The sequence below is a fragment of the Rhamphochromis longiceps genome, linkage group LG20 (genome assembly GCF_057381845.1).
Source record: "Rhamphochromis longiceps isolate RC_006_pf linkage group LG20, R_longiceps_female_GT1.1, whole genome shotgun sequence".
NCBI classification, from domain to species: Eukaryota; Metazoa; Chordata; class Actinopteri; order Cichliformes; family Cichlidae; genus Rhamphochromis; species Rhamphochromis longiceps.
The window spans coordinates 30,906,012-30,932,605 of NC_140576.1; the positions used below are offsets into that span (position 1 = coordinate 30,906,012).

At 40.0% G+C, this 26,594-nt stretch overlaps 1 protein-coding gene and 1 long non-coding RNA gene across 2 annotated transcripts; one reads left to right on the forward strand and one right to left on the reverse strand.

The window, feature by feature from the left end:
- Positions 1 to 13,902: 13,902 nt before the first annotated feature.
- Positions 13,903 to 16,838, reverse strand: LOC146645631 (uncharacterized). Its single transcript, XR_014909061.1, has 4 exons — positions 15,506 to 16,838; positions 15,232 to 15,384; positions 14,797 to 14,882; positions 13,903 to 14,527 (listed from the first exon to the last, which is right to left on the reverse strand). It is a non-coding gene; the product is annotated as an uncharacterized LOC146645631 (long non-coding RNA).
- Positions 16,839 to 19,440: 2,602 nt separating this feature from the next.
- Positions 19,441 to 22,711, forward strand: LOC146645632 (uncharacterized). The gene is made up of 2 exons (XM_085393831.1): positions 19,441 to 19,549; positions 20,068 to 22,711. Exon 2 carries the CDS (start codon positions 20,215 to 20,217, stop codon positions 21,640 to 21,642), a length of 1,428 nt encoding a protein of 475 aa, XP_085249957.1. The 5' UTR covers positions 19,441 to 19,549; positions 20,068 to 20,214; the 3' UTR covers positions 21,643 to 22,711.
- The last annotated feature ends 3,883 nt before the right edge of the window (positions 22,712 to 26,594 follow it).

Consider the following 26,594-nt stretch of genomic DNA (forward strand, 5'->3'; position numbering starts at 1 on the left):
CGTAGACATTTACAAGTCTGATTACAGAAGGAACTGAATAAACATACTCAGATCTATATACACAGAGAGAGATTGAGAAACACAGACACAATACAGCTCCATAATAGAAGGCTTTTATTACCTGGGAGTCCACATAGATAAACAGCTGATATGTAGGCTTATCACAACACCTGCTGTTGTTAAAAACACCCAGCAGTACCTGTATGGCCTAAAGGACTGCCATCCTTTCCACTGAGAGCCTTCCGAAAGGTTGCTTTACCACCTGGTGCGAAAACTGCACAAGAAAGGACTGTATGACTGTTAAAAGATTGGTGTGCATGGGTCAGCACCTTAGTGGTTTTAAGCTACCCTGCCTACATAAACTAAACTCACAGTGGTGCTTCAGACAGGTCCTGATAGTTTGCACAATACCCACTGAATTCACACAACAGCCTTTTATCATTGATGCCCTTTGGTTTAATAGGAATTCACAATTGACACTCCAGCTGACGAGCCAAAAGAACTACGAAAAAAAAATCGTAGGTTTTTTGGCTACGAAAAACCTACCAACTGTACACTGCTGTCTACTGCTTTACATATTTTCCTTTGATTGACATTGTTTCATTTTTTTCATTAAAATAATAAACTAGTATTATTTATTTATTCATTTTAAACAATTTTAAATACACACATCTTACTCTCGTTCTCTTTTCTTTTCTTACTTCAATTTATAGTCATTGATTCACCATAATTCCAGTGTTTTTCATTGCAAACATCCCCATCTATAAGTACTTCAGTTTTAATAAGAAGAATGACATTGGCTCTTCTGTTCCTAGTAAAAATAAATTTGGTAATCATCTGCTAAAGGTTTTTCTGTTCCTGTGTTTTCATGGCAGTATTATTTAACACAGCATTTTCACCTTCTCCAGCTTGCTCTCATTTTTGTTGAGCTTTCTTATTGGATACTGGCATGCTCCTAATAATCCATTTCCCCTTCTTCTGTGACCATCAGTCATTTCCTTCTCCCTCATCTCCTTTACTGATTTTGCTAAGACGCTGGAAACAGTGGACTGTGGAAGCAAGAAAAAAGCTGGCCATGATGGCAGCCACAGAAACACAGATGCCAGAAAAGATGACAATGAGGTAGTCAGCGAGGGTGAGAATCCTATGGCACGGTCTGAAACTGTCTTCAGAAAGTAAACTCAGTGGTACCCGACGTCCATCCAGAGGCAGGGTGCAATCTATCCCTTCCAAACCTGAAAAAAAAAAACCAAAACAAGTCAACCAGCTGACAGACAGACACTGAATTTTCTCAAAGTCAGCCAACAGCAGCTTGCCTTAACTATAAGGCTAAGTGGGTGTACAGACCAATGATGGCATTAAACCACGCCCACAATGTTGTACATGACCTAACACCTGAAATAGCTGACTGGTTATTTTAAAAGATATGTATGAAATAATTGCATTCATGATTCACTTTAGTTTTATCAATATAGTGACAATTCACCAAATTTATCTCAGGACAATTTTGGAGGTCAATAAATGTTTAGTGTATGTTATTATATCATTATGTGATATTATATGAATTTTTCAGTTATTTAAGGGGTTCAACCAGACTATTGCATTAACTGTTTGGGAATTACAGCCATTTTTATACACAGTCCCCTATTTGCAGACCCTCAAAATTTTAAACATTAAGAGATGGTTTAGGTGACCCACTGAATTGGGGTGGAGAGTTTACTATTCTGCCATTGTGCTAGGTCTACACACTTTTCAGCATCACAAGGGCTGTCAAAAAGAAAGAAGGAATGGGCTAGTGCTGTTATTTGCATAACATTCACCTCCTCACTACGTACGACTCTGGATACTGTAGCTCCTGTGAAAACTAAGGTCTCTAATCAGAAGTACCTGACTCCGTGGTATAATTCTTAAACACGTACCCTAAAGCAGATGACTCGTAATCTGGAGAGGAAATGGCGTGTCACAAATTTAGAGGATCATCATTTAGCCTGGAGAAATAGTTTGCTGCTTTATAAGAAAGCCCTCCGCAAAGCCAGAACATCTTACTATTCATCACTGATTGAAGAAAATAAGAACAACCCCAGGTTTCTCTTCAGCACTGTAGCCAGGCTGACAAAAAGTCAGAGCTCTTTTGAGCCAACAATCCCTTTAACGTTAACTAGTAATGACTTCATGAACTTCTTCACAAATAAAATTTTTATCATTTGAGAAAAAATTACCAGTGATCATCCCACAGATGTAATATTATCTACAGCTACTCTTAGTACCACTGATGTTAAGTTAGACTATTTTTCTCTAATTGATCTTTCTGAGTTAACTTCAATAATTACTTCCTCCAAACCATCAACGTGTCTTTTAGACCCCATTCCTACAAAACTGCTCAAAGAAGTCCTGCCATTAATTAATTCTTCGATCTTATATATGATCAACCTATCTCTAATAATCAGCTATGTACCACAGGCCTTCAAGCTAGCTGTAGTTAAACCTTTACTCAAAAAGCCATCTCTAGACCCAGCAGTCTTAGCTAATTATAGGCCAATCTCCAACCTTCCTTTCATATCAAAAATCCTTGAAAGAGTAGTTGTCAAACAGCTAACAGATCATCTGCAGAGGAATGGTTTATTTGAAGAGTTTCAGTCAGGTTTCAGAGCTCATCACAGCACAGAAACAGCTTTAGTGAAGGTTACAAATGATCTTCTTATGGCCTCTGACAGTGGACTCATCTCTGTGCTTGTCCTGCTAGACCTTAGTGCAGCATTCGATACTGTCGATCATAATATCCTATTAGAGCGATTAGAACATGCTGTAGGTATTACAGGTACTGCACTGCAGTGGTTTGTATCATATCTATCTAATAAACTCCAGTTTGTGCATGTAAATGGAGAGTCCTCTTCACACACTGAGATTAATTATGGAGTTCCACAGGGTTCAGTGCTGGGACCAATTCTGTTTACACTATACATGCTTCCCTTAGGCAGCATCATTAGAAGACATAGCATACATTTTCACTGCTATGCAGATGACACCCAGCTCTATCTGTCCATGAAGCCAGATAACACACACCAATTAGTTAAACTGCAGGAATGTCTTAAAGACATAAAGACCTGGATGGCTGCTAACTTTCTGCTTCTTAATTCAGATAAAACTGAGGTTATTGTACTCGGCCCTGAAAAGCTTAGAAATATGGTATCTAACCAGATTCTTACTCTGGATAGCATTACCTTGGCCTCCAGTAACGCTGTGAGGAACCTTGGAGTCATTTTTGACCAGGATATGTCCTTCAATGCACATATTAAATAAATATGTAAGACTGCGTTCTTCCATTTGCGCAACATCTCTAAAATTAGAAATATCCTGTCTCAGAGTGACGCTGAAAAACTAGTTCATGCATTTATTACTTCCAGGCTGGACTACTGTAATTCATTATTATCAGGATGTCCAAACAACTCGCTGAAAAGCCTTCAGCTAATCCAAAATGCTGCAGCAAGAGTACTGACAGGGACTAGAAAGAGAGAGCATATTTCTCCTGTTTTGGCTTCCCTTCATTGGCTTCCTGTTAAATCCAGAATTGAATTCAAAATCCTGCTCCTCACATACAAGGTCTTAAATAATCAGGCCCCATCTTATCTTAATGACCTTGTAGTACCATATCACCCTATTAGAGCACTTCGCTCTCGCTCTGCAGGCCTACTTGTTGTTCCTAGAGTATTTAAAAGTAGAATGGGAGGGAGAGCCTTCAGTTTTCAGGCCCCTCTTCTGTGGAACCAGCTTCCAGTTTGGATTCAGGAGACAGACACTATCTCTACTTTCAAGATTAGGCTTAAAACTTTCCTTTTTGCTAAAGCATATAGTTAGGGCTGGACCAGGTGACCCTGAATCCTCCCTTAGTTATGCTGCAATAGACATAGGCTGCCGGGGATTCCCATGATGCATTGAGTTTTTCCTTTCCAGTCACCTTTCTCGCTCACTATGTATTAACAGACCTCTCTGCATTGAATCATATCTGTTATTAACCTCTGTCTCTCTTCCACAGCATGTCTTTTATCCTGTCTCTCACCCCAACCGGTCGCAGCAAATGGCTCCGCCCCTCCCTGAGCCTGGTTCTGCCAGAGGTTTCTTCCTGTTAAAAGGGAGTTTTTCCTTCCCACTGTTGCCAAAGTGCTTGCTCATAGGGGGTCATATGATTGTTGGGTTTTTCTCTGTATCTATGAAGCGCCTTGAGGCGACTTTTGTTGTGATTTGGCGCTATATAAATAAAATTGAATTGAATTGAACATAATACAACATTAACCAGGAACAAATCATCCAAAGAGAAGTAGCACAAGGGAGAAATATGAGGATGGACGGACAGAATACACAGAGGGTATGAGGGAAGCAGAAACAGGTGGGAAAACAGCTGACAAACTGAACATAATGCACACAGATCAAGGGTGTATAAAAAATAAAACAGGAATTAACAAACACAGAGAACAACATTAATAAAACCAAAAGCCATACAAAAAGCCTCAGAGTCAAAACAAAACAGAAAAGAGTCCAGGGGCTTGGCCTGGAAAAGGAACTAAACTGTCACGGCTGGGGAGGCGAGCTGTGGGGTGTGGAGGAAGGAGGACCCAAGATGCAAGCAGTGGATGAAAATGCTTGTGAAGTTTATTTACAAGGTGGTGTAGTGGCAAACGAGCAGTGGGGCATGACAAAATAACTGAAGACACCTAAACTGGGAGAACTAAAATAACAGACCTGGGAGCATACGACAAAGGGATGAGAGGCAGACGAAGGGCAGACGAAGGGGAACGCAGAGGAACCAGCACCAGGCAGGAGAACACACAGGGCTTAAATACACACACCAGTAATCAGGGGATGAGAGACAGGAGGGCAACACAGCTGGGAGGAATCAGAGCTGACGGGACAGGGGAAAGGTAAACTGAACACACTCACATCAGACAGAGACCTTCACAATAAAACAGGAAACTCAGACACGGGGAACCAAACAAGACACAGAACTAAACAGACAGAATCACAAACAGACGGGGTGACACCATAGACAGACAGAGACACAGACGCAGACTCAGAGGCAGATCGAATATAACACATAGAACTCAAACAATAATAATCATCATCATAATAAACTAGAAAATGATAATAAACTAAAAGCGCTGGGTCACCGACCCAGGACCATGACATAAACAAAGGGTACCAAAAAGTTCAGGAGGCTAACCGACTGGCCAGTGACAGAAATGGAAGGACCCTGGAGGTGGGAGCTGCAGTCCACCCAGCCATTACTCAGAGTTTCTATCTGATTCTAAGAACCATACCCAAGACATTGCATTCCTGTAAATTAATTACATGATGTGTGGCCAAATGTTTGTGCATGTAGGAAGTATTTCCCCTTTTTGCTGTGATCAGGGGTCGTTGCTCAACAAAAGTACTGTGTTACACATCACTTTTCTTAAAAAAAAAAAGCAGTACATTACCTAATTACTCGCTGTATAAAAGTAATTTGTTATACAATGTTATGGCATGGTGGTTAGCACTGTTGCCGCACAGCAAGAAGGTCCTGAGTTCAATTCTACCATCTGGCCGGGGTCTTTCTGTGCAGAGTTTGCATGTTCTCCCCGGGTACTCCAGCTTCCTCCCACAATCCAAAGACATGCAGTTAGTAGGGATAGGTTAATTGATCAATCTAAATTGCCCATAGGTGTGAATGTGAGTGCGAATGGTTGTCTGTGTCTCTATGTGTTAGCCCTGTGACAGACTGGCGACCTGTCCAGGGTGTACCTTTTGCTCTATGACAGCTGGGATAGCCCCCTGCAACCCTGGAAAGGATAAGCGGAAGTGAATAGATGGATGGATGTTATATACCTTTCCTGTTTCTATCCTGAAAGGCATTGTCTTATAATTACTAACCAATATACACCTTAGGCTACAGACCCACACACGCCAACACAAATCCCTATCTTTAATGAAGAAACTTAAAGAAGTCCAGTTGCTTTCCTTTCCAACTCCTTAGTGTACTTTCCCATCATGCACTCATCCTTTTGTGTGATAAAAATAAAAGTACTGGCTATATCCACGATCTAGACCACTCCACTATTTTTCTCCTCTGGCACACAAACTGAAATCAGCTGATTGTAGAACAAGTGCAGGTAGAACTGATAAGAGGAATCGATAGGCAAGCAGAATAATGGGAACCAGTCCTGAGTTCTATCTAGAGATGGCACGATACCACTTTTTTATGTCCGATACCGATACCGATATCATAAATTTGAATATCTGCCGATACCGATATGAATCCGATATAGTGTTTTTTAATCAACAAAACTGTTTTTTAAATATCTTGCTGCATTTTGTATAAGTTCATACTCAAGTTTAAAACAACAACTACACTAAAGCTATTCTGTTATACCTGTATGCAAAAAAAATATTTCATAGTTCAGCAATACTGATCAATCTAATAAACTTAAACCTACACCATCCTCCCTATTCTGGTATTTTAAAGAGTACTTAGCATAAATATTAAGCAACCTAACTAATAGGGCTCCAACTCCCAGCAACAACAAAAATAAATAAATAAAAAATAGGGAACCACCCCTCACGCGCCACCTCATGATGCTTAATCGACGTAATCAACCTTAATTTGATGCAGTGTGAAAAAAAATGCACAGAAATCAATTATTTTTCAAGAAATATTAAATAGATTCAACATCTTTCTTCAACAAAATTGCAGACTGCACAGATGGTACCTTCCCAAAGGAAAAAGTACTATAGCTTACTAGGGTATATTAGACTTAATAGTTACTATATACAGTAATTGACTTCTATTCATTTTACATCAAATTAAAACTTTGGGTGTCAGATAATTATTTATTAAAAGCTAGACATTTTAAATGAGAATAAGAAAGAAAAGTATGTCTTTGTGCCCCCTTTCCCCTGTTAATGCCCTATCGGCCCCCCTGGCTAAACTTTGCTAGATCCGCCCCTGCACAGTTACCAGCTTCAGCTACGTAGAAAAAGATCCTCGAGTAGAAAGTAATATTAAATACATTCTAACAACAGCTGATCAAGCTTAAACGTGCTGCTGTTGTTCAGCCGCTGGTTTCCTCTTTCTGGTGCAAAGTGGGCCAAAAACAAACAAGAGAGACGGACTCGTGACAGAAAAGCCGATCAGCTGATCGTTAAGCAGTTTCATGATTGAAGTAGCAGCAAGAAGAGGCAGTCGCTCCATATATCGTTTGTTAAGCTTAACGCAGGAATGCTTTACAAACATTCAGAGATGGACTTACACACTTGCTTTACTTCTCTCGGGATAACTTTGTCTGAGATGAAATGCCGGGTTGCTAGCGAAGCTCCACATGCTATCCAGACCACAGGTCCTGCATGCCACAGCCGCTCTATCACGTGATGCATACTGCTCCGACGTGCTAACGTTCTGAGGTGAGTTACGGCATGTTGCAAGTTTTGTGAGGTGCTTTCGTGATATTTAATGGATCGGATTACATTTTTTATTTTTCTCCGATATCCGATCCAGTAATTTAGGTCAGTATCGGACCGATACCGATACGTAATATCGGATCGGTCCATCTCTAGTTCTATCACAGCTTTCTTTGTAGCTAACATTTATGTTCAGGTCTATAATTAATGGTTTAAAATGGCTTCATAGAAAAAAGGAGCTTTATCGTTGATTCATTGGATTGTGAGTAATAGAAATGGTTACTGGTTTAAAAAAAAGTTGCAGCATAATTGATTGATTGGTTGATTGATTGATTGCTTGATTGATTTATTGGTCGATCGATCGATCGATCATGCTGCAACTTTTTTTTAGTTGCAGCATAACTGAAACTGTAGAACTGCTCTGAAGCAAATTAGGATTTTAAAGTATCAAAGTAAGAGAAGAGACAAAATATCCACTCAACTACACAGAACATGACTAAATTACAATAATGAGTTTAGTCACTCATTGTTTCTCATTACATGCTTATAAGTAATACTGTAACTGTTAACTATTGTTACATATTTTGTTTTATCAGAAAAAGCAACTGATGCTGAGCAATATTTATTTGTATTTATTTATATATAAATAACATTCAACTGAATTGAATTATTGTAGAGCTCTTTTAGTTTCTGCAAGCCATGTTTAACAAAAATGCTATTACACTGTGTGTGTGTGTCATACTAACAACTTAAAAATATTTTTTTAATGTGTTTAGAGAGGCAGTTCAATTTTATTCCTCTGATGCCATATTATTCCCAAATGTATGTGTGTGTGTGTGTGTGTGTGTGTGTGTGTGTGTGTGTGTGTGTGTGTGTGTGTGTGTGTGTGCGCGTGCCTGAATCACTGTAAGACCAGAGGAGGTTTTCCACATGAAAAGGGACTAAATGACCTTACTTGGTGTCACGTACAATTACAGCAGGCTCAACACTTGCTACAGTAGGCTGCTGTAATTCAGTGCTACCTGTGGTATCACCAGCCAAGAATAGGTGGCACAAGAGTACAAAGATATTTCTAGAGAAACTGAGTCCATCGGTTTTTGGGCAAGCACCATATTTTATAGTTTTCCTTCTGTACATGTCAAGGCTGGCTGAAGGAGAATCCAAATGCTGGACTTGAATGGAGAAAGTGTTTTTATTTACAGAGAAAACAGTGCCAACAATCCACAGTGTGTGTTCTTCCAATTCCCTGTGCCGTGATTCCTCTCCGTGATGCGTGGTAGTGTTTCGTCCTCCTCAGTGCCTGTGTTCAACAGTGTGCTGCTCCCTCCACACGTTTCCGTAATCACCCTGGAAACAAGAGATGCCACAATGAGTACCGTCCCATCCACCGGCCAACTAAACACGTTAAGCATTTCAACAAGAGAGCAATTGAAAACACGAGCTGCGTACTAACTGTATTTCTAGTTTAACAATCCTGCGCCGACTGCTGCGCCACAGCTCTCTTAAGTAGAGCTCCTTGATTTAGGCAGATCGGCAACAGGTGAGTGATTATCAGAGGTGTGGCTGGCTCCAAGGCAGGGACTCTCCAGGCCTGGTGGGGCAGCAAACCACAACAACACACACAAGGGAAATGAGGAACCAGGAGCAGATCACACCACAACCATAAATGATTAAGAAAGACGAATAAAACTATTCATTAAACTCAAAAATGACACATGATCCTCAGGTCACAGACCCAGGCCCATGACAGTACACCAACAAAGTAAAATTTAAATCAAAAATTTTGAAGTGAAACCTTTTAGCCCTAGTTCAGCCCTAGTTAAATACTAAACCGGTGGGACCCAAGTTGTCATGGTTTGTCGGCCCAGACTTAAACGCAGCACTCAGAGATGCAAGTAGCTGAAGGTGCTTCCTAGAGGTTGCTGTTGGCCACTCCAAAACAACCTGGATCTTTGCTGGGTCTGCTCTAATGTGTCCCTCCTCCACTATGTGTCCTAGGAATGAGATGGTGTCATTGGTGCCAATGAGATGGTTTGTCTGGTCAGTCTCACACATAGGACTCAGAGATACAAGTTTAGTGAGTTTATTTACAGTGCAGGTGCAGATTGTGCAAAGTCTTTCAGAAGTTCTCAGTTCAAAATTCAGTAACACTTTATAACATGACCCGCGAATAAGGTAAAGGACACTCAAAAAAATAATTCATTGGATGAACGTAATTTTATCTTGCGACTTATATTCCATCTAAACCAGGGGTTGGCAACCTGCGGCCCTTTAGTCCTTATAGTGCGGCTCCGCATGGTTTGGGAAAATAAATTAGAAGTATTTCGCTGAAGTGTATTTTATTTATGTTAGCTCCTTTTTAACTTGTAGTTATAAATTGGAAGATTATTGTGATATTGAAATATAAAAATAAAATTATCTTCTATTATTTTTTCATTGCTCAAAATAAGCATCACACTCGCTGAAACCGGTATACCCGCCGAAACGCCGTGCATTTATTGAGACTTTCAACCCCAGGTAGGCCAATTATGGATCTTTGGATCCACATTATGTCAGCAACTATTCTCCACCGTGAACTATGTTAGAAACGCCTCACAGATGACAGCTTACAGTCCTGCGTAAAGATGAAAGTGACTTCGTACAGCCCCGATTTGCAGACGCTGTACGCAGAGGTTCAGGAGCAGAAGTCCCATTGTAAACATATCACGGCAGACCCGACGATGTTTGCATGAACACACTTTTTAGCATCTCTCTATTGACCACTTTTCACACACGGTTGCTGTATGCATACAGCCGGCTGTAGCTTTGCAGCTCACAGCCCGACACATACCAAGACCGGAAACTGGGTCCAAATGGCTCTTTGGGTGTTAAAGGTTGCTGACCCCTGATCTAAACAAATCATGTTATATTAATCCATCTTGATTGGCCTGTAAATGGCCTGTATTTATATAGCGCTTTACTAGTCCCTAAGGACCCCAAAGCGCTTTACATATCCAGTCATCCACCCATTCACACACACATTCACACACTGATTGTGTTGTTTCAACATGATACATGTTTGTAAGTGTAACATAATATTCACATTAACATTCAATTAATTTGACTTTTATTCAGTTAACATGTTTGTACCAAGTTAGTCTAATTAAATTAATTTAAATTCATGTTATATTGTTTGAACAATGGCACATCAAAAGTCAGTCTTATTACATGAACTAGTAAATATGTCATGGTCCTGCGGCCATGACTCAGTGACTTTGTGTTTGTGTTCCTTATTGTTATTATTCTCTTTATTATTCTTGGGCTGTTTTGGGATGGTTTGTGTTTTGGGATTTTAGATACTGGGTTTTGGGTTTGTGCTCCCTCTATTGGTCCCTGGTGTTAGTGTTCCCCTGTCTCGTCAGGTTAATCAGGTCCAGCTGTGTCTCCCACCTGTGTGTGATTTCCCAGTGTCTCTTTGTGTACTTATAGTGTGTGTTTTCCTCTGCTCCTCGTCGCGTCGTCTGTGTTCATCCTCTGTGTTACCCTGCGTACTCTGCATTTCTCCGTGAATCCCCTGCGTGCTCTCCCTGCTGTTCTCCCTTCATGTTCAGGTTTGCCACTCCCTTTGTGTAGTTTCTCCCAGTTTAGTTCATCCTTAGTTCTGTTTGCCATCTCCACTTTATGTTCAGTATTGTCAATAAATCACCTTCACATCTGAGTAAGTGCTGCATCTGAGTCCTCCTTTCCACTCTTCACACGGCCGCTGCCCCGGACCGTGACAAAATATTTGTTTGTTACACCAATGTTAATCTTGTTGAATTAACAAGTGTAATTTATGTCTGTAGTACACACCAATTGTATTTCAGTTAGTGTTTGTATTGCTTATGTAAACATTACTTTTAACTCAATTAATGAAACATACATAAACGATAACTTGCAAAACCATCTCTTTTATTTTGCTTGAACATTCTTAAAACAGTTGGCAGGATCTCAGTTCAGCTCAGCTTTCTCCCCTTCAACCATCTCATACTAAACTTATTAGCTAACTTCATAGGAAGTTAAAAATTGCGCCCACACTTGGAATGGCTCAAAGCTAAGAGATCACTGAGCTCACTAGCTGAGTAAATAACAAGTACATTTAACTCAGATCTTTCTGAGTTAACTTCAATAATTACTTCCTCCAAACCATCAACGTGTCTTTTAAACCCCATTCCTACAAAACTGCTCAAAGAAGTCCTGCCATTAATTAATTCTTCGATCTTATATATGATCAACCTATCTCTAATAATCAGCTATGTACCACAGGCCTTCAAGCTAGCTGTAGTTAAACCTTTACTCAAAAAGCCATCTCTAGACCCAGTAGTCTTAGCTAATTATAGGCCAATCTCCAACCTTCCTTTCATATCAAAAGTCCTTGAAAGAGTAGTTGTCAAACAGCTAACAGATCATCTGCAGAGGAATGGTTTATTTGAAGAGTTTCAGTCAGGTTTCAGAGTTCATCACAGCACAGTGGTTTGTATCATATCTATCTAATAGACTCCAATTTGTTCATGTAAATGGAGAGTCCTCTTCACACACTGAGGTTAATTATGGAGTTCCACAGGGTTCAGTGCTAGGACCAATTCTGTTTACACTATACATGCTTCCCTTAGGCAGCATCATTAGAAGACATAGCATACATTTTCACTGCTATGCAGATGACACCCAGCTCTATCTGTCCATGAAGCCAGATAACACACACCAATTAGTTAAACTGCAGGAATGTCTTAAAGACATAAAGACCTGGATGGCCGCTAACTTTCTGCTTCTTAATTCAGATAAAACTGAGGTTATTGTACTCGGCCCTGAAAAGCTTAGAAATATGGTATCTAACCAGATTCTTACTCTGGATGGCATTACCTTGGCCTCCAGTAACGCTGTGAGGAACCTTGGAGTAAATTTTGACCAGGATATGTCCTTCAACGCACATATTAAACAAATATGTAAGACTGCGTTCTTCCATTTGCGCAACATCTCTAAAGTTAGAAATATCCTGTCTCAGAGTGACGCTGAAAAACTAGTTCATGCATTTATTACTTCCAGGCTGGACTACTGTAATTCATTATAATCAGGATGTCCAAAAAACTTACTGAAAAGCCTTCAGCTAATCCAAAATGCTGCAGCAAGAGTGCTGACAGGGACTAGAAAGAGAGAGCATATTTCTCCTGTTTTGGCTTCCCTTCATTGGCTTCCTGTTAAATCCAGAATTGAATTCAAAATCCTGCTCCTCACATACAAGGTCTTAAATAATCAGGCCCCATCTTATCTTAATGACCTTGTAGTACCATATCACCCTATTAGAGCACTTCGCTCTCGCTCTGCAGGCCTACTTGTTGTTCCTAGAGTATTTAAAAGTAGAATGGGAGGGAGAGCCTTCAGTTTTCAGGCCCCTCTTCTGTGGAACCAGCTTCCAGTTTGGATTCGGGAGACAGACACTATCTCTACTTTTATACTTTTAAGATTAGGCTTAAAACTTTCCTTTTTGCTAAAGCATATAGTTAGGGCTGGACCAAGTGACCCTGAATCCTCCCTTAGTCATGCTGCAATAGACGTAGGCTGCCGGGGGATTCCCATGATGCATTGAGTTTTTCCTTTCCAGTCACCTTTCTCACTCACTATGTGTTAATAGACCTCTCTGCATTGAATCATATCTGTTATTAACCTCTGTCTCTCTTCCACAGCATGTCTTTTATCCTGTCTTCCTTCTCTCACCCCAACCGTTCGCAGCAGATGGCCGCCCTTCCCTGAGCCTGGTTCTGCCAGAGGTTTCTTCCTGTTAAAAGGGAGTTTTTCCTTCCCACTGTCGCCAAAGTGCTTGCTCATAGGGGGTCATATGATTGTTGGGTTTTTCTCTATATCTATGAAGCGCCTTGAGGTGACTGTTGTTGTGATTTGGCGCTATATAAATAAAATTGAATTGAATTGAATTTAGAATCTTTCATTAACAGCAATGCATGTAGGAGACCACAGAACTTCCAGAGCAACCAAGACATGCTGACTGAAAGAAATAGTCTGTAGAATAGTTTGCCAACAAAAAATAATATCCCCAAAGCAACTTTGGTAAAATGTAGTAAAATATGCATTGCAAGCAAAAACATGAATTTTAACACAATTTAACATTCAACATTCAAATTCAAATTCAAATTCAAATTTTATTTGTCACATACACAGTCATACACAGTACGATATGCAGTGAAATGCTTACACAACTGCTCGTGACCTAAAGAAAAATGAAAAGGCTATGAATAAGGAAATAAATATGAGAATTAAAAAGGGTAAATTTAACTGGGAAAGAATAAGATAAAATATATAAATTAAAGTTGAAAATAAAATAACTGTACAACAAAATACACAATACACAGTATAGAAATATATAAGATATAAACATCTTATATATATATATATATATATGATATAATGTTATATAATATATAACATTACTATAATGTTTCTTGCATACATACATTAGTGCTCCATTTAATCAGGCTGTATCCATTAATGATAACTTTAGTCTATTTAACGTGTGGAGAAAACATTTAACAAGTTTGAGAAGAACTGCTCCACTCAAACAATTTGTGAAAACCTGTGGGTACATTTCCCTTTGTAACAATTGCCCAGCTTGCACAAATCAGTGTTTACACTGCAAGTGTATGAGACTTTAACTTATGAACCAACAATCTTTGTATAATGCCAACTGAGCAAACCACATAGTACTTATGAACATTTTATAACTTACAATTTTGAACTTTAAAAGGTAAACTCAAATTTGCATTGCAGAAATATGGAAAAATATCTGGCTTCCCTGAATCTGAAACCTCTGCCCATCTAGCTTCATGATAATCTTTTGCAAGACTTCAAAAGTGCATTTGAGCTCCGGTGGGTAGCTTAGGTTCAGACAGTATATCAGTCCAAATAACAGAGCACAAGCAATTGCAATGCTCCTCAAACCAGTGAAAATCTCCACACCTTCAATCAGGACACCGATGTTCTCTGGGTCATCTCCAGGCTCCACATCCTGCTGCTGTAGGACATACACTCCCATCACAGTTTGTTCCATGGCTTCAGTGTTGGCCTCAGTGTTCTGTGATGTGAAATATAATAATACATTTGTTTGAGTCTAGACATGCGGGGGGAAAAAAGGAATTCAGCAATCAGCGTGGATATGCTGATATCATATTTACCAAATTCTATGTCTCTGGTTTCACACCTCAGAAATTTGACATTAAACAAAACTAGGAAAAATTACAATACGTTTTTGTTGTACAGGGTGTCACATTTTGCTGTTTCATATATCAAAATTACCCCTGCATTAAATTACATAACACAGAACACCTTGTGAATGTAACTCACCGTATATTGCTTAACAAGTTTCTCGTGGTCTCGTAGTCACACAAGGACTTCAGGATGGATGCTCGTCTTGTATGTATTTTGTCATCCTAGGGAGAAAGGGAATCCATAATGACAATATTTAGCTTTCAGGCAGCAGTTTGAAAAAGGAATACTTAGTTTGGAAGGACCAAAAGGCAAGTACTCATATATCTCAACCAAATCAGACACAAAATGAGGCAACCAAACAGGTTTGTTTTTTCATTTTGATCAAGATTAACCATATGACTTTATCAATTACTTATTAACATAAGACTGACGCTTATATAATTCGTATAACAATATGAAAACAACTTAGGACTTTTGCCTACCATAAGTATAGATATTTTTACTCATAAAATTGGCATGTTATGGGCATAAAAAATTCTTAAACACAGGTCTAACCATTTTAGCACATACCTTGGAGATGGTCCCCATGATGTGTCTCATTTTTCTTCCAGCCCTTCACCTTTACCTCTAAAGATCTCCATCATGTGTAGTGTACAAGTCTAGCTCAGAAAGGAATGTAGATAGCAGCGGTAGTGTCGATATGCGCAAGAATTCCTTGTCAATCTGAAAAACATGAACATGACGCCAAAAAAACCAAAGAAAAAACTGATTAATAATAACAACAACAATACTACTAATACTACTACTAATAATAATAATAATATGTCAAACATATGAAACTTACCATGTATTGTTGAGGTGTAAGAATCTCAGAGCATGGGAATGTGGCTTTATTTTGAGACTTATTTCTGGGGAGAGAAATTATTTAATTAAAATACAATTATTACTCTTGATTAATTTGTGTTAATATCTACATACTGTGAAATGTGAAGACTGTTAGTCAGCCTTAATGCAGAGCACCAGAGAGCAGAGAAACTATGACCTGAACTAGGGGTGGGCGATATAAACGATATACGATAGAAACAATATAAATTTGGCAAACGATAGAGATTTTGACTATACCGCTCTATCGTGATAGCGCATGTTGATGATGTCATCAAGCTGCGCCTGTTTTGGTCGAAAGCATCGCAGTGGCTAAAACCATTATCATCTGCAAATTATGCCGACAGTCATAGCAAAGAGATGAAGCACTTTTGAAATATGGAGAAAGCCAAAAATTGCGCTTCCTCCACTTCCGTAACATTGATACATTAATGTTGAATTCTCTCACAGCTGCTCTATTCCCATGTTGTTGCAGTATATTAATAACTAACCTTGTATTGTGGATGAATGATCTCAGTTGTTCTCCTGACTGAAGTTTGGCCCATGTATAGCATCCTGCTATGCGATTGCATTTGTCCCTAACCACCAGAATACCTCATGTTAACTTTTATCGAGTAGAAAAAAAGTTGGCGTTCATCCTCCAGCTTCACTGTGCTAATGTTATGCTAACATAGCTGTGTTGCTAGCAATCACGTAGCACAACATTATATACCAGGTAGTCCAACTTCAGTAACCCTGCAAACGCCACTGCTGTTTAGTTTTCTCTCTTCATTTATGTCGGAAGTGGTAGCAGAGCTGTACGTTTTAATTAGTTTCAAAGATCTCTCAGTCAGAACATGGTATGTCATTGTAACAGAGTCATAAATCACATTGTTATAATTACACAAAATGTGTTCTAAACCCCCAAACTGCTCCTTTTATACCTGACTTTTAGGACCTCCAAGCCTGTAGTTGTGTTCATTATCAGTTAGAGCCCCTCCTCATTCTTTTCTTCTTCTTCTTTGGTGCAATACTATAAATACAGTGTACCCCTTTTGCCTCTCCCCTTTTCCTACAATTCCCCTGTGGGAGAGGTGGGTGTCATTTCTTTCCAACACCCTGAAACACACATAATTCATATTTAGTCACCCTGATGTTTATGATTGCGATGTTAGTTCAGTTATTGTCATTATTAAGCCTGTTTTTGTAAGATGTTATAAGTGTGTAGTATGTGTGTATCATAAATGTGTTTTAGGCGCCATAAATGCTAGCATGAATATATACTCCTTGCTAGCTTGGGAGCTGTGGTGGGTTGAGCTAACCCTCTTCCCCACTGTTTGTATTTGGTCTAGGAGCTGGAGTGGGCAAATTATTTACTTGGAGGTCTTTCTTTCTTTTACCTTTTTTATCAGGTATGTCGGATTTCATGTTGTTGTTTTTGTTTTATCTTATGTCAAATATGTTACGTGTAAATGCATATTTTATGTTTAATGTAAAAATAAATGCCGCCCTTTTCCTACAATTCCCCTGTGGGAGAGGAGCTGGAGTGGGCAAATTATTTACTTGGAGGTCTTTCTTTCTTTTACCTTTTTTATCAGACACAACGCAGAATCACACTGGTTACATCATGTTTAGGTGGAAACTAGCGAGCTAACTTCCTGCTAACTTCTAACTCCGTTAAATTTAATAACTTCTGTTTTCATGGATGCCTGGATATTAAACTTAATTGTTACACCTGGTAAAGCAGCAACACTGATGATTTTATTAAAGATTAAAGAATTTAGACCGAATTTCTCAGTGTTCGTTTGACTTTGGGACCTGAAATGGACAGAGTTTTGGACACAGATTACTCCGCAAAGCTCCTCACTACGGCAACCGTAATGCTCTGACAATCCATCAAGCAGTGCGGCTTACCAAAGTTGTACTAAAACATTTTTTAACAGTTTTCTGCACGCCCAAATCGGTTCGAGATCAGTAAGCACAACCAGAATTCATACATAAGTGCATACACTCTCGATTTCTGAGAAAATTAAAGGATTTTAAGTGTGCTTTATAGTGTGGAAAATACGTTATACAGAAGAAAAGAATATATCGCGATATATATCGTTACCGCACATGCCTCAAATTATATCGCGTTATGAATTTTAGGCCATATCGTCCAGCCCTAACCCGAACAATGATCTACCTAAATCATTCTGAATTCAAAAAATAAGTGAAGATATTACAAAAAAAAGAAAATGCACATGCAATTATTGTGACAGATTTTCTCTTACTCCTTGTTGTTAAATCCGCAAAACACTGGTTTAGTTGAATTCAACCCTTCATCCATCCAGTTAATGCGGTCGTTCCCTTACTAAACTCCACTGACAAAAACAGCAATTTTAGGTACAGCATCATAAAAAAATCACCAAAACTGTTTCGGTCAGTCTTACCACTGCTACCAACAATCACCAACTTCGGTTAAGGAGAAAGTAACCCTTCATTCAAGGCGTTATATGCGAAGACATTACTCTACGCGGCTTTCCCGCCGACATGACGCGCTTCAAAGTTAGCTAACTCCAGAGAAAAAACAGTCCTAACCTTGCAGATAACCATGAAACACACCTCATTCAAAGTCGACAGACACAAAAACCGAACTTACCAAAATAGCCTCGTCAGTTTTTGCTCTGTTGCAACAATTAGCGACTCTGGTTAAGTTGGAAAAAAATTCAAATTCACCAACTTACATGTGAAAAGTGTTTGGCTCTACACACTCCCTGATATACAGTATAAAGCTCCTCTAAGTTACCACACTACATGGGTAAAACATTTAACAAATAGTATTTATATATATATAAATAAATATATAAAGAGATATGTGAATAACTTACCTTACTGTCAGGTATACCAAAGGACTAACTCCACGTGCGCTCGTTAACGTCTCAACGGTCTCTTCCGCATCCGGTGGGCGTAGAGCATGCACAATACATGACACCATCTGAGTCGTTGGTTTGATGGACCTCATTCTCAGTGGATTGCCATGAATGAATTTAAATCATCAGAATGTTCTTTGACTCATATTCAACAAATAAGAATGAATCATTTAATACCCATAAAAATGATTTCTTCATGTAATGTAAACATATTACTGCTTTGCTAATCAAACACATGCCCTAGTTTATTTTTTTGAGTGTACACTGCACTTACAGGCAATTTTCAGGCAACAAGTTTCACTATTCAACTGTCGTTATACATTACCTATAAAATTAATACAGTGATGATCACTTTTCTCCATTTCTAATTGGAAATTATACATTGATACGTACAATCAAACTTTGGAGAGCATAGGCTCATCTGAGCATATCAAAATGGAAACTAAGAACCACCATGGAATTCACAAGTTTTCTCTCTTTTCAATTTGGAAAATGTCTTTTACTTTGTGAGCAAATGTCAAAAAACCTCCTCAGACTGTCAGCACATTTTCAGTCATTCCAGCTAATAGAAATGCTTTCACCTTCTTGAGTGATCTCTACCTGTACAGACAAAAATTTAAGATAAAAGTTTTCAGCACATAATTTTTCCCCTTTAGCATTAAAACAAAATGAATTATTTTTTTTGTTGAAAGTCAGCCTAAATCCACCCTGCCATGACGATAAATTGAATAAGCAGTTATAGATGTAACATAAATCTTTTCCACGGAGACCTAAAAAATACAATATACAATGTAAAATCATGTATTTTATTTTTGGCTTTTACAAACAGACTTTATTCTGTCCCTCCTGTTATTTCTAAGGTATGTTTTTTATAAGTTTGTTATATGGCGGGTCATAATCATTCGTTCTGTAATTAACTGTTGCAACGTGTCAGAAAATATGTTTATTCCTGATCTTGTCTGGACAAAGCCTGCCATTTAGTGGGTTGACAGGGTAGCGCCATGTTAGAGCGCAAGCAGTTTTTTTTCTCCCAGCGCTCGACAGGGAAGGTCCATTTCTCTGTGTCTCTGTAATTTCCTGCATCTGACGCCCTTGAAAAGGCATAATCTGTAAGTGTGCCAAAGCGGTTTATTGTTCCCACTTATTAGTACCTTGTTCAGCAAAGTAATGAGTTTCTTGTGTGTTTAGCGAGTTTGTTACATTACTAGCACAAGCTAGCTGTTAGCCCTTTGTTTAGCCTGCTAACATGAAGCATACCAGCATGTGGTGTTAGCTGTATCTCTTGACATGTGTTGATACTGAGATTGTGTAGTGACTGTTTACATAAGTCAACAATATTTAATGTAATCTTTGTGTATTTGTATGGAGAGTGAATACACTGTATTCTGTTTCTGTTATTACAGTTTTACAAAAAGAAAAATAAGGATCAGTAAAGCTCTGAAGAATGCCACACGGTCTCCTGAGTGTTTACTGAAGCCATTTAATGTTTAGCTCTCTGCATAAGCCGGATAGAGACATTCAGCTGAGGGCAGAAGAGTAAAAAGATTGTCCACGCATCAAGTGCACTGCCAGGATCCTGAGACACTCCACTCCAGCGACAGCAATCATGTCCAACCACAGAGACACCTCGCAGCTTTCACAGCTGGAAGTCAGGTCGGAATGCAGATCAGCAGCTTCACGCCGGTCAAACAGCTCAGCAGCAAGCCTTGCTGCAGCACGAGCACGAGCTGAAGCTGAAGCTGCTCGAGCAAGAGCAGAATACGCCAAACGCCAAATAGACATGGAGGTCGAAAAGGCCTGGATGGAGGCAGCGCTAAATGCTCTGAAGCAGGAGGGAGAAGCAGAAGCAGCACTTGCAGCCGCAAGGGTCCTAGAGGCTGCAGTTCTGGACCAAGCAGAGTCTGTGAAGCCACCAGACATTCCTGCCACAATAGCTGCGGCTGTCAGCCGCACTCAAGAGTACGTAGATACCAACTTCCACAACAACACTAATATGGAAGGTGAATCAAAACACAGTAGAGAGCAAAAATGTGACTTAGACAACACCCACACTACAGGGCCGGACATATCAGCAGCAGCTGCGCGTGGGTATCCCCCCAGTTCTCCACCCGTTTGGCAGCCCAAACTTCCACCTCCCCGTTGGTCCAACCATGTTGGCGCAGCCACACCACAACGACAAGCAGATGTATCAGACCTCGCTGCCCTCCTCTCACGTTGTGACCTACTGACAGCAGGATTGACAGTGTTTGATAACAAGCCAGAGACTTATCTAGCATGGAGATCTGTGTTTCACAATGCCACGGAAGATTTAAACCTAAAGAGCAGTGAAGAACTTGATCTGCTCACTAAGTGGCTTAGTGGGGAGTCTCTCCAGCATGCTCTGAGAATCAGGGCTGTCCATGTTAACAATCCAGAAACAGGTCTTCAGTGTTTATGGCAAAGGCTAGACAGGATTTATGGCTCATCAGAAGTTATTGAAGCTTCTCTGTTCAAACGCCTAGAGAGCTTTCCCAGAGTTACTCCGAGAGACAATCACCTTCTTCACAAACTTGCAGATCTCCTCCTGGAACTTGAAGCAGCAAAAAATGAAGGATATCTGCCAGGCCTCAGCTTTCTCGACACTCCAAGAGGCATAAACCCAATTGTGGAAAAACTCCCACATACCCTGCAAGAGTTATGGATCAAACAGGGGTCCAAGTATAAGAAAGAACACAGAGTGCACTATCCGCCTTTCTCCTACTTTGTTCAGTTCGTGAATAGCAATGCTGAAATGAAAACTGACCCCAGCTTCATTCTACAAAATTACAGCACTGGGCACATGAAGATAGAAAGGCCACTGGTGAGACAATCACATTTTAGAGCCCCGCTAACAGCAAGCAAAACACAGGTTGGCACACCCAGCAACAAATCTAACACTCACTCTCTTGATCCCGACAAACAGTGTCCAGTACACATGAAGCCCCATTCACTTGCAAAATGTAGAGGGTTTAGGATGAAAACACTGGATGAGCGGAAAAGTCTGCTCAAAGGGCTCTCGATCTGTTACAAGTGTCTCTCATCAACAGAACACAGGGCCAAAGACCGTAAAGCTGATATTCGTTGTCTGGAGTGCAAAAGCGATACCCACATCTCCGCCATACTATGGATTCAAGAAAACTGCTGTGGAAGTAGAGAAAGAATATGGCAGCGATGTATGGGAATTTATTGAGCGCCATTTTTATGTAGATGATGGGCTAAAGTCATTTCCCTCTCAGACCCAGGCGATTGACGTCCTTCACAGAACACAAAGGATGCTGGCTCAGTCTAACATCCACCTTCACAAGATCTCATCCAACAGCCCTGTAGTCGTCAGTGCCTTCCCAAGTGAAGATCTAGCCACAGGCCCGCAGGAACTCCAACGTGGACAACACGCCCCACTCATGCAACGCAGCCTTGGGTTAGGCTGGGACCTGTCGACAGACCAATTGTCATTTCAAGTTGAAATCAGTGACAGGCCTTTCACCAAACGTGGTGTATTGTCAGTCATCAACAGTTTGTATGACCCATTTGGCTTCGCTGTGCCAGTCAGCATCGAAAGCCGCTCCATTCTGAGAGAGATTTCTATGGACATTAGCGAATGGGATGCATCGCTGCCGAGGGAGAAACAGGACAAGTGGCAACAATGGAAAGATTCCCTAAAGCACTTACAACAGCTCAAGATCTCCTGCATGTATACAGTGGGGCAAAAAAGTATTTCGTCAGCCACCGATTGTGCAAGTTCCCCCACTTAAAATGATGACAGAGGTCAGTAATTTGCACCAGAGGTACACTTCAACTGTGAGAGACAGAATGTGAAAAAAAAAATCCATGAATCCACATGGTAGGATTTGTAAAGAATTTATTCGTAAATCAGGGTGGAAAATAAGTATTTGGTCAATAACAAAAATACAACTCAATACTTTGTAACATAACCTTTGTTGGCAATAACAGAGGTCAAACGTTTACTATAAGTCTTTACCAGGTTTGCACACACAGTAGCTGGTATTTTGGCCCATTCCTCCATGCAGATCTTCTCGAGAGCAGTGATGTTTTGGGGCTGTCGCCGAGCAACACGGACTTTCAACTCCCGCCACAGATTTTCTATGGGGTTGAGGTCTGGAGACTGGCTAGGCCACTCCAGGACTTTCAAATGCTTCTTACGGAGCCACTCCTTTGTTGCCCGGGTGGTGTGTTTTGGATCATTGTCATGTTGGAAGACCCAGCCTCGTTTCATCTTCAAAGTTCTCACTGATGGAAGGAGGTTTTGGCTCAAAATCTCACAATACATGGCCCCATTCATTCTGTCCTTAACACGGATCAGTCATCCTGTCCCCTTGGCAGAAAAACAGCCCCATAGCATGATGTTTCCACCCCCATGCTTCACAGTAGGTATGGTGTTCTTGGGATGCAACTCAGTATTCTTCTTCCTCCAAACACGACGAGTTGAGTTTATACCAAAAAGTTCTACTTTGGTTTCATCTGACCACATGACATTCTCCCAATCCTCTGCTGTATCATCCATGTGCTCTCTGGCAAACTTCAGACGGGCCTGGACATGCACTGGCTTCAGCAGCGGAACACGTCTGGCACTGCGGGATTTGATTCCCTGCCGTTGTAGTGTGTTACTGATGGTGACCTTTGTTACTTTGGTCCCAGCTCTCTGCAGGTCATTCACCAGGTCCCCCCGTGTGGTTCTGGGATCTTTGCTCACCGTTCTCATGATCATTTTGACCCCACGGGATGAGATCTTGCGTGGAGCCCCAGATCGAGGGAGATTATCAGTGGTCTTGTATGTCTTCCATTTTCTGATGATTGCTCCCACAGTTGATTTTTTCACACCAAGCTGCTTGCCTATTGTAGATTCACTCTTCCCAGTCTGGTGCAGGTCTACAATACTTTTCCTGGTGTCCTTCGAAAGCTCTTTGGTCTTGGCCATGGCAGAGTTTGGAGTCTGATTGTTTGAGGCTGTGGACGGGTGTCTTTTATACAGATGATGAGTTCAAACAGGTGCCATTCATACAGGTAACGAGTGGGGGACAGAAAAGCTTCTTACAGAAGACGTTACAGGTCTGTGAGAGCCAGAGATTTTCCTTGTTTGAGGTGACCAAATACTTATTTTCCACCCTAATTTACGAATAAATTCTTTACAAATCCTACCATGTGGATTCATGGATTTTTTTTTTTCACATTCTGTCTCTCATAGTTGAAGTGTACCTCTGGTGCAAATTACTGACCTCTGTCATCATTTTAAGTGGGGGAACTTGCACAATCGGTGGCTGACTAAATACTTTTTTGCCCCACTGTAAATCAAGTTTAGGTGTAGTTTTTTTTCTTTTTTTTTTTCTTTTCTTTTTTTTTTGCCTGTCCCATTCGTTAGCCGTCAGAATTGTTGTCTGAAGACCAACAAGGATACCCAATGGATTTACTTTGCCAAATGGATCATCACGGCCTTGCCGTATTGGTCCATTTGATCGACCTTTGCTGTTATTTTTTCTTTTCTTTTATTTTCAGTTGTTACAGACTGGACAGATATGACTGAGGGATAGGAAAGGGAGAAAGAAAGATGAAGGAAAAGAAAAACAGAAGGGAAGAGGGACAGTGAGAAAGGGCACTTAAAAAGAGAAAGAAGAGAAAACTTACTTCAGGTAAGAAGTTATGACCTGCAGTCTATCTGGGTCAGATATAAATCAAGTTTAGGTGTGGTTTATTTTCGCTGTGCTGACTTTTTACCGTCAGTTACAATAACTCATACTGCGTACTAGCTAGCATGATGGAGTTTCTATACAGCTGGGTGGGTGCTCTGATGTTACTGATAGTGAACTTTATTTTATTCATAAGGCTAAGTTATTAGAGTTGCCAACCGTCCCGTAAAAAACAGAATCATCCCGTATTCATAGAAAATATTACGCATTTTGTATTGAGCTGAAAAGGAACACAGTTTGTCCCATACTTCAGCTAGAATGGAAAAAGACACAAAGCTGGAGTTATTCTGTGTCTTTATGCTGCAGCTGTTTCTTCTTCTCTCATTCTGTCCCCTTCCCTCTCCTGTTGCTACTTCAATCATCGAATGTTTTCTGGAGCCACAGCTGTAAAAGCTGCTGGTCCTGATGTCGGTTTGGATATGTGGTGAGAGGGAAATATGAAGATGAAACCAGGAGATGTCCTTACTGAATCATCAGAGCTGAACAGGTGATGGAGAAACAGGTTTATTGTTTAGGTGACATGAATGAGTTTAAGGGAAGTTATGAACTGTTTCTGAGAGACAAATAACACCAGGATCCTTTTCTAAGTAGCTGACAGCTGGTAACTGTGCAGGGGCGGGTCTAGCAAAGTTTTGCCAGGGGGCCAGGTAGGGCATTAACAGGGAGAGCGGGGCACAAAGAAATACTTTTCTTTCTTATTCTCATTTAAAATGTCTAGCTTTTAATAAGTAATTATCTGAATCTTACAACCAAAGTTTTTATCTGATATAAAATCTATAGACATCATACATATACCAACAAGACAGTGTACATCACTGTCACAACAGCATTCGTTTTCATTCAAAGGCTTTATGGCTTTTCCTATAATACCTGGTGGACCGGTCTCTAGTCAAAATGCCCGGGCTGATGTTTTGTCCCAGTCCAGCCCTGTGTCACCTCAACCTATGGGGCGCCATTTATAAAGTGAAACATGCTGAAATTAACGGCAACATTTTTCCACATTTAGCTCAAAACCTTACAAAACATGTTTTTTCGAGTCATTTTTTACAACATTTAGTAAAATATTTGTAAACTTTTCATATTTAAAACACAATTTTAAATGTTAAATCTAAATGTTAAATCTAAATATTATATTTAAATCTAAATGTTAAATTGAAATATTATATTTAAATCTAAATGTCACAGGAAACTAAATATTTAGCTACCATGCAAATTTATTGCATGGATCAATGGAAATACCAAAATAAAAGCTTCACGAAAACCTAGTAGTGGTCAGATTGTGTCTGCTATCCCCCTCACTTCTCATCGCCATGAGCTGCTTCACTTCTTGCCTACCAACACGTCCAGCGATTTAGCTGAAATCATCGGAAGATCCGTTTTGTTGGCCATCCAAAGGTTCAGCAGTAGTGGAAGCCAATCACTGCAGCACTCGTAGGCAAGAAATGAAGCAGCTCATGGCAGTGAGAAGTGAGGGGGAGAGCAGACACAATCTGACCACTACTGGCACACTTTTGCACCGGAGGTTTTTGTAAAGCTTTTATTTTGGTATTTCTGTTGATCCATACAATAAATTTGCATGTTAGCTAAATATTTAGTTTCCTGTAACATTTAGATTTAACATTTAACATTTAGATTTAGATATAAATTTAATATTTAGATTAACATTTAACATTAAGATTTAATCTTTAACATTTAGATATAACATTTTTAAAATTGTGTTTTAAATATGAAATTTTTTTTTTGTCTGTTTGTTTTGTTGGTTTTTGGTTTTTGCCCTTTATCACCGCTCCTCTTCCCCGCTGTTTTTCTTTCCCTCTTTCTTTCTCCCTTTTCTTCTCCCCAGACAAGTCTGTCCCGTGTTCAGCAAATGAAAATAAAATAAACAATAAAAGCAAAGGTGAATCAAATAGACCAATACGGCAAGGCTGGGATGGTCCATTTGGTAAAGTAAATCCATTGGGCATCTTTCTTTGCCTTTAGACAACAATTCTGATGGCAAAAGAACCAAACGGGACAGGCAAAAAGAAAAAAGAAAAAAAGAAAAGAGAAGAAATGTGGCCCTGAACTGGAGATAGCTATACATGCATTTATTTCCTCACGCTTGGACTATTGTAACTGTTTGTTTATGTGTCTAAGCAAAGGATCTCTGGATCGTCTGCAGGTTGTGCAAAATGCTGCAGCTAGGCTGTTGACAAATTCGTTTTCTGGCTCTTGGCGAAGGCGGTCGCACTTTTTCTCCTCTCCTCCTTCCCCTTATCTTCCCTGCTTAGCCTCTTGTGTCCTTGTCTTGTCTCGTGTGTATTACTTTCCCTCGAACAGTCTCTCACTGTCGTTCTCTAAAACCTAAAAGAGAATTATGGATTTGATCAACTGGTCTCTGAATGCTATTGACACCCTTTTCTCAACGAGAAGTCTGGGCTCGGGAGAGCCCGAGTGCCCT